The sequence below is a fragment of the Anopheles nili genome, chromosome 2 (genome assembly GCF_943737925.1).
Source record: "Anopheles nili chromosome 2, idAnoNiliSN_F5_01, whole genome shotgun sequence".
NCBI lineage: Eukaryota > Metazoa > Arthropoda > Insecta > Diptera > Culicidae > Anopheles > Anopheles nili.
Window position 1 is genome coordinate 59465343 of NC_071291.1, and position 14667 is coordinate 59480009.

General features: G+C 41.2%; 2 protein-coding genes across 2 annotated transcripts; both read left to right on the forward strand.

Moving 5' to 3' along the window:
- Positions 1-245: 245 nt before the first annotated feature.
- On the forward strand, positions 246-6790 carry LOC128721327 (CTTNBP2 N-terminal-like protein). The gene is made up of 7 exons (XM_053815070.1): positions 246-809; positions 1661-2499; positions 3003-3217; positions 3470-3574; positions 3870-4030; positions 5795-6503; positions 6573-6790. The coding sequence occupies exons 1-7, from the start codon at positions 684-686 to the stop codon at positions 6788-6790; spliced, it is 2373 nt and encodes a 790-aa protein (XP_053671045.1). The 5' UTR covers positions 246-683.
- A 3744-nt stretch (positions 6791-10534) lies between these two features.
- On the forward strand, positions 10535-13892 carry LOC128721337 (parkin coregulated gene protein homolog). Its single transcript, XM_053815081.1, has 4 exons — positions 10535-10712; positions 10804-11085; positions 11243-11392; positions 13732-13892. The coding sequence occupies exons 1-4, from the start codon at positions 10535-10537 to the stop codon at positions 13890-13892; spliced, it is 771 nt and encodes a 256-aa protein (XP_053671056.1).
- Positions 13893-14667: the final 775 nt, after the last annotated feature.

Here is a 14667-nt window from a genome sequence, read left to right on the forward strand (position 1 = left end):
ATAAAAATAATTTCTTATTGTGTTGTAAACAGGAATGATTTTAACATATTCTTATGAAAAATGAGATGCTAAATGAGAATCACTTCAATGAAAGTTAACGAACATGTATAAATAATTATATGATCGTTGTTTTTTAATGTTATTGAATCTCGGACAGCAGTAGTTTGTCGAGCCCTGATTCATCTGTCAAAACCGCCATAAGCATCATCTTGTGTGATGCTTGTTATTTCTGAAGAACGCTAATAGGTAGCAGCTGGACAAGGATTTTGCTGCTCCGTTCGGGAAGTGCTTTCTTTGTTAATCGATAGTTATCTCACCGCAAATAGAAATAGATTTGTGGGCAAGCGGTCAAACCGTCACCGTGCAACCACACCGCTATCAGTTTCCCAAAAAGCTAGTTAGCTTGCGATCGATTAGTTGGTGTATTGTGTTTCGGTGAAGAAAAAAAAACAAAAGAAAAAAATATACCACCCTAACGAGAGGCGACGTTACGTGTGCGGTGGTTTCCTGTGCGCTGTTGTCCTTACATTGAACTTTTTCGGGGCCCCGGCCGGTTGGGTGGCATTTCCTGGTTTTTCTCAGGTGAAACGGTTAACCGGGCGGTGGCTGTGACTAACACAGTCTCCATCCGTACAGCAAACGGCGGCACACTGGGAACCCGAGTACGACTTTGTCGGCAAACGATGGCGGAAGTTGGAACCAGCTCCAGCGGCGATGGAGAATCTGCCGCACCGGACAAACCCAAAGGCTCGGTGAAGTTCACGGAGGCCGATCTGGCCGCAATCAAGCAGACCAGCGATACGTTAAAGGTAAGCTCCATCCGCAGATGGTCCACTAGACCGCACCATAGTGTACGGGATTGTCATATTGCATGCTGTTGGTAATATTAATTTGAAAAAAAAACCTACAAGGTCAGGCACTCAATTACACTCTGTGGGATGAGATGTACGGTGCACACATTTATCTCCATCCTTCATCATTCAGCGCGCCTCGCCCGCTAAGAGGCTAGTGAAGGCATGGAAAAATCAATATTTGAATGCCCCCCGCTAACGTCCTGTTTTGATGCGCGAGAACGAGAGCCGGAGAAAGATTGCGAAAGTGCGAGAACGCCGTCTACTAGTGCATGTGCAGGAAAGAGACCTGAGCAGCAAATAGTAAAGCAGGAGTAAAATTCTTCTTGTCACTGTAGTACAACTCTGCCCCGAACACACGATTTGCAGGGTGTTCTGTTGTTTGCCAATAGTCTAGATGCGATTGACCGGTTGCCCTTTAGTGGTGCATCTATTCTGCGTAGCAGAATATGCCTTTTTCTTGTTTTTCCCGGGACTAAACAAATTTCTCTTGTTTGTGGCATTATCTGATCTTAATACAAGGTTTTACAATAATTAGACTATGACTTGTTAAGGCTTTAAAACGTATAATTATAATTATAAGACAGAGAGACAAAATGTGAAAGGAAAAGACGAACAAACTTCTGTAAAATTATTAACAAGGACACGATTTTATAAATCGATTTTCCTCGTAATAATTTAGGGCGTCTTTTTGTACGAAACATTGAGGCAAACTTATCTACCATTAGCAGGAGTTTTAACGTTTTTGTATTTTTAAAGGGGTTCTCTGCGACGTTAATGTTTGATTTTGATCTGTTTTTGTATTTTAGCGCAACCCGAAAATGGATTTCAGCAAAGCAGATTTACTTAAACTGCTTAGCTACCTGGAAGGAGAGCTGCAGGCTCGCGATGTCGTTATAGCGGTGTTGAAAACGGAAAAAATTAAACAACTACTCACCACACCACGGTACAGCAAATCCACGAACCTTAACGATCCGCATGCTGCGTTGTTCCGCGATCAGCTGGCCGCTAGTGGCAACATCGCTAGCCGCCAATCGTCGATTCAGGCGGCCCACTCCGAACATGAAATGCGCCTAATGAACGACCAACGTAGCGGAGTGCGCGAGCAGATGGATTCACTGGCCACGCTCGTCATGCAGCAGCGACAAGCGCAGGCAAAAATGATAGAAGCCCTTAAGGATGCGGAAGAGCGCCACAAGCTGGTCGTGCAGGAACTTTACGATGAACGGCGGAAGCACGAACATACCACCGCTCAAGGGGACGATATTACGTACGGGTTAGAGATCGAACGATCCCGACTGAAACAGGAACTGGACCACGAGAAGGAGCAACACAAGGTGCTCGAAATCGAACTGAAGAAGATACAGGAGCAATTCGAAGCGGAGAAGAACCGTCAAAAGCAGATCGTATTGCTGCTACTCGCGGAGCGAAAGAAAATCATCATCAAATACATCGAGGAGCGGAAGCGAAGTGAAGATCTCGCTCAGATACTGTCGGAGGAGAAGCAGCGTGTTGACACGATTGCGGAGGGCTTGGAGGAAGAGAGCAAAAAATCACTCCGGATGGAAGCGGACCTGGAAAAGCAGGCGCAACAGTTTGAATTAGAACGTAAAATGCTCCATCAAAGTTTGGCGAAGGAAGAGAAACGGTATGAATGTGGGACGGGGGCCATGGTGCAGTATATATATACATTTCAGCATATAGTTGTTTTTGCCGCAATCTGTCGCCTTATCAAAATCACGCTCGCTGGGAAACATGATAAGGGAGAGAAGCGATAAAAGTTTTTATTGGCATGGCTAGAGTTGCCCGAGCATAAATTACATCGGAAGAGATAGTAAATTTGCGTTATAATTGGTGTAAATTTATGCCTATTGTGTAATGCAAGCTTGCGCAGTTTTGAATCGCTCAATGTTTTCTTTCGAATATAATCTATTATCTATTTTTCTACCATTTTTGGAAAATTTTAGAAGAAATAAAAGTGGTTAGGTTTATTGTTGCAAAGTTGTAAAGAGAACTTTAACTAACAGACAAAATGACAGTTAAAAATAATATCAAACAAAATTGTTGGAAGTTTTTTCTTCCTATAAACTTTTAAATCTTATTCTACTTGAAACTTAATTAACTTCTTCTGATTGTCTATTACACATGCAGGGTAAAGGAACAGGAATTAGAAATACAGCAGCTAAAGGCGGAAATTGAATTACTTCGTAAGCAGACCGGTATACGTCATCCGCTGGTTGCGCCACAGCTTCCCACCAAACCGGGTGGTCTTGTACCGTCTCGTCCATCAATCAGTGGCATACCGGGGAGTGGTGTTTCCTCCAGCAGTGTTGTTGCGGGTGGGAGTTCATCAAGTGGAATAACTGGTAAGTTTTAGTGTTATGTTGGTAGCTCATAATTTTTCATTGGGAATACCGTTAAATAGATAATTTTTCGAAACATATTTCATATCCAATGCAATAATAAATTATTCGAAAAAGGATAGATTCCAAAAAAAAATTGAACATGCAACAAAATAGATTTAAAGACAATTGAATTCGAATCCTGCAATTGAAAATGATATAATATGATTATTTTATCCACTTGCGGGGATCATGTTTTTCTTTTCCTTTTCACAGCAACAGCGGGTCCTATAGGTATACCGGGACAGATGATTAGTAGCATGGCGACGAAAGTGGTCCAACCGACCGCTACCGTATCGAGCGTTCCAGTTTCGGCACCAAGTAAACAGCATTGCAATTAACGTTTTGTTTTGTTGTTTTGCCATATTTATTTTTTGCCGTGGCTTATTGTTTATTGTAATATGTGCCAGCTTGAGATTTTCGTTACTTGAGAGAAGAAACATGCAAATACGCTATACATACGTTACGTAAAAATGTTTCTCCTATCTGCGCCGATATTAGAATCCTGATTATTTACTGTTTTATTTAAAGTAGCTAAAATTCTAGCTTGTTCTGTTGACTGTTTGTTGATGTTTTAGCTTGTTCTAATATGTTTTTTTTCTTCACTTGTTTCCAGCAACCGGTATAGCACGGTCCGTGTCACCGGGACAGCTGATCAGACAGACGGCTATTTCACAGCTTTCGGTCACCTCTCCTTCGATCTTAGGCACTGGGGCGTCAGGTCCATCTCCTGTGCCTGCAAATGCGGATACCTACGCAAATACGCCGACGGGAAAGGTGAGCTCACTTGTTTCACTATCTACTAACATGTCGTTCCAATTCAACGTGTACCATATTGCATTTGTACAACGCGCTCTTTGGGAGCGTTTTTGCGACAATCTTTTGCTTCAACTGCTTGGCGTTCTATTAGCTATGTTGCTTTTTTGTACTTCCTATCATTGCAAATGCCTGTGTGATGTTTTTCTTTGTTTTGCGTGGTTTATGCATAACGCGTGTGTTAGGTAGTGATCCGCACATGTTTCCATTGAGGAAAAAAGCAGATTTAAATGCGAACAAATACTTACAACATGTGCGAACCACTTAACTATGATTAATGAGCAATCACCGAATCACATATCTGCTCGCGTGCAAATTTAACAATACATCATCAACTGCCAGTCTCTGAACTCAACTGGTTTTCGTTTTATGCTAAGGTACAACAATGGAATATAGAAAAAAAGAACCAAACGGACGGTATTAAGAGTACAAATTTTGTTTTATATTTTTGTATACCATATCTTATCCCTGTTCATTGACACCAATCTATCACATTGCTTTAAAATGAATAGTAATCTGTTTTGTTTTCTCTCAATACTATCTGTTTTTTGTTCGTCTAATTTACTAATTTTCAATGTAGTGTAGTGTATTTTGCTTTTGTAATATTCACATCGTAACATCAACAAAACTTAGTTGATGTAGTCCGGTGGTAGTTGAATTCATAATCGGTATACAGGCGCTGTTGTATATTGTTTTCTTTTTACTTTGCTCATGTAGACTCTAGTACACTCATACACATAGCGATGCCGATGTGATCCTTTCTAATTAGCTAATTTTGTTTTTCTCATTTTTGTTTTCCCTCCCTATTAAACAAAATTTTATCCACCTAACTAAAAAAAAACCCAACGTTATGTGTAACCGTGGAAAACATCTGTTAAGGGAACTATCGGTTGTTGATGTGTTTTATTAACAAAACAAAATTGCTTTGTTGCTTCGCGCGCAATAATGTTGCAGTGAATCGGAAGAAACAATTTAACTAATCTCAATAAAGTTTTAAGTATAACCAACACTGCAAATGTGAAAGCGTTGCGATACTAAGCAGTAAGTTATTTTTAAATTAGAGCAGGGTTCTATCGACCATACGCCTATCTGCCATTTCGTATAATGGCAGCAGATTTTTTGTTGTGCTGTTTCGTTTAATTAAGTTTGTAATTATGTTTAACAAAAGCGCGTGCGTAGTAGTACAGACTAACAAGCAGTGCCATAGCCTTTACTAATCCAACATAACCGCGTGAGTAGAAGGAATGTGTTTAATGTGGCAAGTTTCATGCCGAACGAATAGTTAGATCCGTTTATTTTAATACATGCAATGCTATTAAGTTTAACACCATACTTTGCGCTGCGCTACTAATGTTTACATGTTATACATTCGTTATCGTTTAGATTTTAATATTTTAAAGTTATGTTCAATTTTGCGCTCCAGTGGGAAGCAGTAGTTCAATTAGTTTAACATTTTGTGATTCTACTCACAGGGATCTTACTCAAAGGTTTTTTTTTTTAATAAGGAATAGGACCTTGATTGGGAGTTGTATTAATGTTACTCAATTGCTTATAATGTAAACGAAATTAATAAACCTTCTGTTGTCACACGAACATATACTGAACATTTGTCGTATCGAATGTAACAAGGAATTAAAAGTAAACCCCCCCCTTTACCACCGAACTTGTTTTCTGCACATCACTTTAACATCGAAAACACCTTCTGCCGGACCCACTCTACCATAGATGGCGAGCGCTGGCGTTCGTAAGGCGGCTGGCATTGCCGCGGCCACGGTAATCGGCGGCGGGGGAGCACCATCCGGCGGTAGTGTACACCCATCGGGAGGAGCATCGGTGACGAGCCCGATGTCCGCATCGACGGCAATAATCAAGAAGACAATAATTCTACCGATAGGAGGCCGCGGAGTGCCACCACCGATCCCGCCGAACAAACCGCAGATCCCACCGAAACTGTCGGGTGTTTCGGCAGTGGCCGCTGTGGCTGCCGGTGCCGTCTCCTCGCGTATTCCCTTTCTCAACAACGCTGGGAACAGTAGTAGCAGCAGCAGCAGCAGCAGCAGCGGTGGCAGCAGCACGGGATCTCTCAACGGCAATGGTGGCAGCAACACAACGACCCCTGTTAGTCCCGTCAACAGTAGTAACTGCAATAGCGCACTCAGTAGCACGGCCATCTCCAGCAACAGCTCGTCTGCCATCAGTAGTAGTAACAGCCTAGTGAACAGCAGCAGCATTAATAGCAATAGCGTGCTACAGTCATGCCCTCCCAACACCAACAGCACCAACACCACAACCACAATGAACATAAACCCAACCACCCTCAGCAGCACGAACAATGCCGCCAATGCGACAAACGCCTTACCGCAGCATCATCATCCTCATCCAGTTCCGCAGATGTTCACGCATCATCCACATCATGTATCTCATCTTGTTCATGGTTCGTCCGATGTTGCACAACAGCAGCACCAACGAGCGCCCTTCATTAATGCTATCACCTCTCCAACAGTTGCTAATGCAGGCGGGTCCCCAACAGCAGCAGCAGCAGCAACAGCAACAGCAACAGCAGCAGCAGCGTCAGCCGCAGCAACAGCTGCAACCAGCCCTGTCCAACAGCAAAGTGTTGCGTCGGCAGCCTCATCTGCCTCATCCGTTCCATCATCAGCCTCCGCCGGTGGGTCATCCGAAGTACTGACCAACATCGGTTGCGAGGGTGGGATAGTGTAAAAGCTATCGCTGTCTGTTCAACCCATCACATCACGATCCATGTACACTTGCCCATACGCAAAAGACTCATCGCCTGTTTCATATCTTGGGATTACGTACGTACGAATCAAGCATCACACGGTAAAGCATCTCGCATACATGGTGGTAGCAGACGTTTTTTTTTTTGGCTCAAGTTACTGCAGACTAACACAAAACACAAGTGCAATCTATCAGGAAGCATTATTTTATCATCACTTTGCAGCGGAAGTAGTTCCGCTTTCAAAAGCGTTGAAGCAGTTGCTTCATTTTATTTAGCCGTATTTCTCTAACTCATGCTTACGACGTTTCGAAAGTGCAATAGAAATAGTGCGTCGTTTAAAAAAATGTATTATTAGCAAATAATAGGGCTTTGTTTTAGCAGTCACAGAACATGCATTGTATTGATGTAAGTGCATGACTATTGGGTGAAGTTTATTTCATGTTCGCTAGTCGATGTTTTTCTCATCGTGCTGGTGGTGGATTTGTTTTCACATCACATTTGCTAGTCAGTTAGGACATCGAAACGTAGCGTAAGTAAAGCTCAATCGAGTTAAATTACTGCAGAAAATTTTTCTCATCACTATCTATGTTCAGACATAAGCTTCCGTGCATTGACAATTATGGTTTTCAAAACTGCATATGCCTGTTGCACGAAGATTTGAGTGTAACACGAGCTCGTTTTTCATCAAAATCGCAAACATCATCCCATTACATACCGTTAAAATCGTGGATTGCATACTCAGACTATAGAACGAAAAAGAAACAAACCTAATGAGTTTCACCTAAATTAGCTAGAAACACACGAAAACCATGTACACAATGTGCAACTTATTTCACCCCCATACTGTTTCCACACTGTGGCACGTTGGTATATTATTATAATGTATTCGCTTATAACTGATACTCAACAAGCAATTAAAAATTCGCATAAGGTTAGCGACACTGCTTAATGTTCATGTAGCGGCAGTATGTGCGGCAGTGCAATAGTAGTGCAATAGGATTTGAAAATCGTACCAGCCGTTTCCTGTTAGCAATTGACTAAGCTACTATTAACTTGGGACAGGAAGCAGACCGTGAGATTAACATTTAGCGATTGGTAGCTACATCTCTACAGCAAGTTTGTCAGAACCATACTCCTATGCAGTTAGTGTCGCACGTTAAACGAAAGCAATAGTAAGCATACAAATATTTCTATATGAATCTGATAATGATTTAGGATGATGAGGGTAGTATTTTTGCGTCGTGCATTACAATCTCAGGCGTACAGGTGGTACTAATACGAATATACTAAGAGCAACATGACAACATAATGAGCCCGGAGTTGATATGGTTTGGGTGGTATTGTGAATGCGCATTCAATAGCTCCGTAACACTGGAGCCTGCGAAGAATGATTGAGAAAAGGCAGCTAGCTGCTAAACGAGGTGAAGAAGAGGCAGAGAGAGAGAGAGCTTCCATATAGAAGAATTTAGGTTTTCGCTTCGAGACACATTCTTGATTGTAGGCCGAACAAATCATCTTATATAAGCGTAGCCAAAACGTTCATGCTGTGTCATTAAACTGTAGCTTTATGCAGTGAGTTAGCGAAAGAAACAAGTATATCTGGCCGCTTGTTCCTCTCGGTGTCCGGCTTATTATGCTCTGCTGATGGTGTTTAAGCGAAAACAATAGCGATTTGCTGTGATTATTGAAAGTTTGTACTGCTACGGTTTTTTTCTCTAGCCTTTATCTATTAGAATTTAGAACTTGTTGGATAACAAATCAGTCAAATGTACGAATTCGTATATGTTCAAATTTTGCTTGCACCTTTGCAACATTTCGATACGTTTATTTCAGTCTAGCGAGAAAAATGTTCAAATGAAAGTCCTAGGGGGTATAGCTACAAATTTTAAAGGAGACTAGAGTTGATTTTCGGCTTGTGCTTAAAGTATTATTATTTGTGAACAACAAACCCTTGGCCATGTTTAGCATTGGTAGAGAGAGAGAGAGAGAAAAAATAAACACGGGTGTTTTAGAAGATGTCTTCAAACGCAATGGGTAAAAAAAAACAAGATAAAAATTGTATAATTTTAATATAGGCAGCTAAAATTAAACTAAGTACGAAAATGTAATGTCGCAAAATGTATCTTACGATATTGTGTACAAACCATAACATATTGTATGTGCAAATGGTACTTAATCTTCGAGATCTTTAATTTTAGCGCGTAATTTCGTTTGGTTTTTGAATCCAAAACATTAGATGCAGCGTAAGGCGAGAGTACTGGAAAAAGGAAGAAAGATTATGATTACCTTCGGTAGCATTGGCGTCGCCGATATACAATGTTGCTGGTACAACGTTGTTCATCTAGGTTTGCATACAGCTACGGGTACGAGAAATTTGTATTACGAGGGTTCTGAAAAAATACAACTGTCCACATCGCTAGCTTGGCACGTGAAAGTCGCCCAAAATAAACTAAACTCATAGTCCAGACTGTTACTGTGGTTAGGTGTAAGAACCTGTCGCACCTTGGCAAACGCAAGTCCGACAAACAAACACTCGATACGCGAACACTACATCATCGTGAACTACCATCTGCAGTTTACTGTTTAAAGGAAATTGAATGAATGTTACATTTCTGAGTACATATATATATACATACATACATATATAACCGCAACTAAGTGCACATAGCATGTGTCTGTAAATTGCTGTTCCATTGTTGAGGTGGTTAACATTCAGCCGGTAGGACAATTGAGATTGGAACGCAACGTAGATTAGCCTCTCTAGCGCAGTTGCGAAGAAAAAGAGTATCTTTTCTGATAAATCAGAAAAAAAATAATCAATGCAATGCTACATAACGATGTAATCAACATTACGGAAAATAAATTTATATATTCTATAAAAAAACTTTTGTGTTTTAATTGAGTAAACTTTATTTTTTATAATACATCCACAATGTAATAGAAATGCGGTAAAGTATCATTTAAAATACTTGTTCTTACAAAGAAACCGTTGGAGTACGGGATACTGCGAAGGTATTTAAAGCTACATTTTATATTATTTAAAGTAAATTAACGTAGGAAAAGGCAATAATGGAGAGTTTATTATTCGTACTGATGAAACTTTGGAAAGAATTATACATTGAACCTGAGTAACATCACTTCCGAAACGATGTAGATTGTAGCGTTTTCCGCAAACACAAGGATTACTAAGCGCTTGCATGCAAACACGCTGCAACGTTGCGCGCAAGCTTGCACAGCACCAAAAAACCGAAGGACTCTCCGCCATTAGGCCATTGTAAGCGGAGGGCCCTTAGTGGGGCGGCGTTTGTTCACCTGTTTAACGGTCACCATGGTGAGGCTGGAAAACCAAAACTAAATATTTTCACACGCAAAAAACGCTCCCGCTGTAAGAGTATGCACCCAGCTACGGGTGTTTATTTGTTATCGCGCTACAGTTTGAATCGCGAGTGGCCGTGCAAAACGAAGCGGGGTTTTATTTTGTTTGTTTGTTTCGTGGCGAGGCCACCGCAGGATTAAGCCGTGCAGTTTTGGTGCAAATTATCGTTGGATCAGGCGAGAACGACCGTAAACCCGCTTTTTTGTCGCGCGAGGTGTCCCAACAAAGGTACCAATCGTGCCTAAAATTAACCCGCTTCAAGCCGACGAACCGTGCCTCGTTTGACGTGGGCTCCGAACCTACGTTTTTTGTTTTTCGTGAACTCCGGGGGCATCCTCACACGTACAGGATGGCAAAATCCGCAACCTTCCGGTTCGAGATTCGGCCGCTATCGGCCACGGTAGCAGCGAAACCCGTCCGCAGTGTGAAAAGCGCCTCCGCGACGCTACTCCGTCCGGTTCCGGCGTTTTCGATCGAATCGCTTCAGAAGAACACCTTCGTAATGGGGCCACCGAAGGCGCAGAAACGTACGTTTGTGGGGGTTCAGGTTGGGTTTGTTGGGTCGTCCTTTTTAACGGTACGTGTCTATTTTTTTTTCCCGCCTGTTCTTCCACACAGAACGGTACATGATACAACCAAAAGCGACATCGTTCCGGATGTACTACGAGCGGGGCGATCTGCCGATCAAGATGGAGTACCTGACCGGGGGTGATAAGATCGCCTGGACGGTGGACATCGATAAGCTCGACTACGGGCTCTACCTGCCGCTGTTTTTCGACGGGCTATCGGAAACACGCCACCCGTACAAAACGTACGCCCGGCAGGGTGTTCAGGACCTGCTGGCTCACGGAGGTGACAAGATCTATCCCGTCATTCCGCAGCTAATTATTCCGATTAAGAGTGAGTTCCGATTTGCTGGTGGTGGAAAGGGCGATGCTACAACGGCGCAAGACGCTTATTTTAATTATCATCGATTTTTCGCCATCGGTTGGGTGGTTTTTTTTGTTTTTCGACCCGTCCCTTATGCTCGTTTGTTTCATTTTTCTCTCTCCCACAGATGCGCTGAACACACGCAACGTGGAGGTGATGTGCGTTACGTTGAAAATAATTCAGCAGCTCGTGATGTCGTCCGATCTGATTGGGCCGGCTCTCGTACCATTCTACCGTCAGCTGCTGCCGATGTTTAACGCGTACAAGGTGAAAAACAGTAAGTATGGCACGAACATGCCGAACCGGGGTCAACCGCCACTGGCTAATGGGATTCTCAATCCAACCACCAGCCTCGAATGACCGCTAACGGTTTCGTTTAGCGTTGGTTAATTTATCGCTCCAATTCATATTGATTATTGAAACGCGGACTTTTTCCGACCCATCGTCGTCGTCGTTGTCGCGTGTCATTCGCTTAGCGTTTTGCGCCACATTTCCTTTCTGTCTGGTGTCCTTTGGCACAAAGGCAGTAAGGAAGAGTTTCTTTGTTTTTTTTTTCGTGCCGAGAGCCTTTTACTAAAGCCCAGTAATCTATCATGCGAGGGATGGATTAAGGAATTCTTCCTGGCAGGGTTTAATTAAACTGAAAGTAATGGATGCGATTGTGGGGTGGTGTGCACCTTTATCAATGTGAAACGTGGTCTTAATGTAAGCTGCTCTCATCAATTTCAAACACTAAAGCTCAATTAGTGTAAGTGAATGGAATTACTGTCATCCATGCTATCCTGGGCATTTTGTGCTCCAAAGCACAATAAAGGAGAAAAGAAGTATAAATTTTTATTTGAATAGTTTATCTAAGGGTTTCAAGGATAAAAAAAACGAATCTTCTTCTTCTAAATTGGCTCAACAAGCGGTGTACGGTTGAGGACACGAATATTTAGATTACGAAATTACCATTATGAACCTTCATATTGTTTTTGAAATCATAATGGTGTTATATTTTTACAATATTAGATAAGGAGTAGCATACAAAGGAAGCACCCTGTCATTTATGCAGAGTATCAGTTTAGATTCATGAGATTTAAAGTTGCTAATGAAAAATGAAATATTCAAATGTTCGGATTATACATTTAGCTAGGAATATCTGCAAATTGTTTGTGAAATCAACGTTAAGATTATTTAAAAGATTCTAATTTTAGTACAGCACATTTATGTTGCTTATTTATCACATGCAACTAGTAAACTAGTCAACAAGTAAAGTAGAATAACATGTAATGGAGCCGCCCAGTGTTTTGTACAGAGCATCAAGTTAGATTATGAAATTTATAGTTATAGATGGAAAATGAAAAATTAAATGCTCTAGACCATAAAATCAACAATTAATACTTTAAAATTGTTTTTAAAATCAATATACATTTTTAATTAACAGCTTTTAATTTTTAAGATACTTGTGATTTTGTTTTAATATTCCAGCCACGGTTTTAATAGAGTTTTAAAACATTTTTTCCATTTTTCTTGCACTGCTCAATTTTTCTTGTTATCTGATTTACTAATTATATGTGCCTGTTTATTTTAAAGCCTAATAATAAAAATAAACAGGCAGAAATAGTTAGTAAAGTAGACGATAAGAAAAATGGAATATCTCGTAATGGAGGCGCCCAGTGATTTATGCAAAGCGTCAAACAAGATTTTCGGAATATAAAGACACTCATCAAAAGTGAAATATATTAATTTTCCAAAAATGAAATTAAAATGCAGCTTTCTCGCTGATTTGTATGCGTTATGAAGGTATAAAGAAATGAGGATGATGTATGATAATTTATTCCATCGGGTTTCTTCAGCTCGTTAACAGCTGCGCATGTATAATTATAAAAAGTGGAAATAATTATTTTTTAATTGCCGATCCTTGCGACGTTTGGTTTGTTTATTTTTTATGCTTCTTCAAGCAGTTTGTTCATGAAATATGAAGTTCACAATACCATTTCAAAATATAAATGTAACTCATGGTAAAGTCTGAATGGCTAGATGTTGACCTTCCGAAGTAACAATCTTATCTTATGCACATAAGTTTATCCACAACTCTGTCATCTGAATCAGCACAATAATGAACTGTTTCTCAAAAAAAATAATAAAAAGAGGCTTTGAAATTATCTTCTATTGACTGTGAAGAAGGCTTATCGAACATGGATTCGTGAATTGCGCTTTTCAGTAGAAATGTAATGCGAAATATTATCAACTATTAGAAGCGCAGTGTTTTAATCATATGTTGAAATCAACACCAATTCAACATAGAAAATTATACGTATTGTAAATTGAGCAGCATTGTTTCAGTTTCAAGGTATTATTCCACGAAATGAAGAGAAAGCGCTCGCAATGCAGTTTAATTACATCAGCCACCCCACCAATCTTGCAATCAGTTAGAAGAATGGACCAGTGTGTGTGTGTATTTTCGTATATACGTAGTACACCTCGTAGAACGAATGAGTTGCTAAATTGACCTTTAAACCGTCTCTCCGCACCCAAAGTGGGCAACACACCGCGGTTCTCGCAATTGCATCAATTATTAACGAACTCACTTTGTGCCATTAATCGCCTTCCTGGCGGGCCTTCCCGTTCCAGTCAACTCGGGTGATGCCATCGATTACGGCCAGAAGAACAACATGAACGTGGGCGATCTGATCGACGAGACGCTGCAGGTGCTGGAACGCCACGGTGGCGAGGACGCATTCATCAACATCAAGTACATGGTCCCGACGTACGAGTCATGCTACCTAAATTAACCACCAACGCCCGGCCAGTGACGGGTTCAATTGGAAACGCTTGCGGTTTACCGGACGGTTCGCGAAGAAACGGAAGTAGGTGGGCCGGTCGGTATTTGTCCGGTAGATAGTGCGCACCACGTTCAACATGCCATCAGTGCTCATTTCCTCGTAATAAATCGCTTTTTTTTTGTGTGTGTGCATTGCAGGACATCCGCGCAAATGGATCGTGTGTCGTGTTTCGTGCGTCCTCCGTGCACGTGCGGTGGGAAAAAAAAGCTGATAAATGCACACAGCTGAACGTAGAATATTGTGCCAAAATTAGCCTTAGGATAGTATCGATTGGACGGTGTAGCAAAACGCGCACACGCTGCACTCGCGCAACCAACGGGGAGTCCTTTTTACAAGGACTTGCAATAGAAGCAATATCGGTCGCACCGTGCGTGTAGTAACGAGTTGCACATTTGAGTAGATAAACGAAATGTTAGCGAAAAGATTTAGCTAGAATAAGCGAAGCAATATTGTCGCATTTCACTGATACAGCTATCACTACCAATGTACGGCACCAGAGCAACCAATACGCAAACTAGAACAATGAATCCACCAGTCAAATGTTAGTCGATTAGTCAGGGATACTTAATATTTCACGCTTGTAAAAACGTGCATAATTGTAGCTACTCGAATTATTTATGGCTATTCGCATGGAGCGAGCTAATCGATATTAGGGGAGGTGGTAATAATTCAATGACATCATTCATTTTACTTCGCATTTGAAACACTGTTTTATATTTACCGC

What these genes read in the sequence shown, in the direction of transcription:
- LOC128721327 (XM_053815070.1), top strand. Translation starts at nt 684, where the DNA reads ATGGCGGAAGTTGGAACCAGCTCCAGCGGCGATGGAGAATCTGCCGCA. An exon ending in AGACCAGCGATACGTTAAAG is followed by an intron (nt 810 to 1,660) that starts GTAAGCTCCATC and finishes TTTGTATTTTAG; the next exon opens with CGCAACCCGAAAATGGATTT. An exon ending in TTCATCAAGTGGAATAACTG is followed by an intron (nt 3,218 to 3,469) that starts GTAAGTTTTAGT and finishes TCCTTTTCACAG; the next exon opens with CAACAGCGGGTCCTATAGGT.
- LOC128721337 (XM_053815081.1), top strand. Translation starts at nt 10,535, where the DNA reads ATGGCAAAATCCGCAACCTTCCGGTTCGAGATTCGGCCGCTATCGGCC. An exon ending in GCCACCGAAGGCGCAGAAAC is followed by an intron (nt 10,713 to 10,803) that starts GTACGTTTGTGG and finishes TCTTCCACACAG; the next exon opens with AACGGTACATGATACAACCA. An exon ending in CGCGTACAAGGTGAAAAACA is followed by an intron (nt 11,393 to 13,731) that starts GTAAGTATGGCA and finishes TTCCCGTTCCAG; the next exon opens with TCAACTCGGGTGATGCCATC.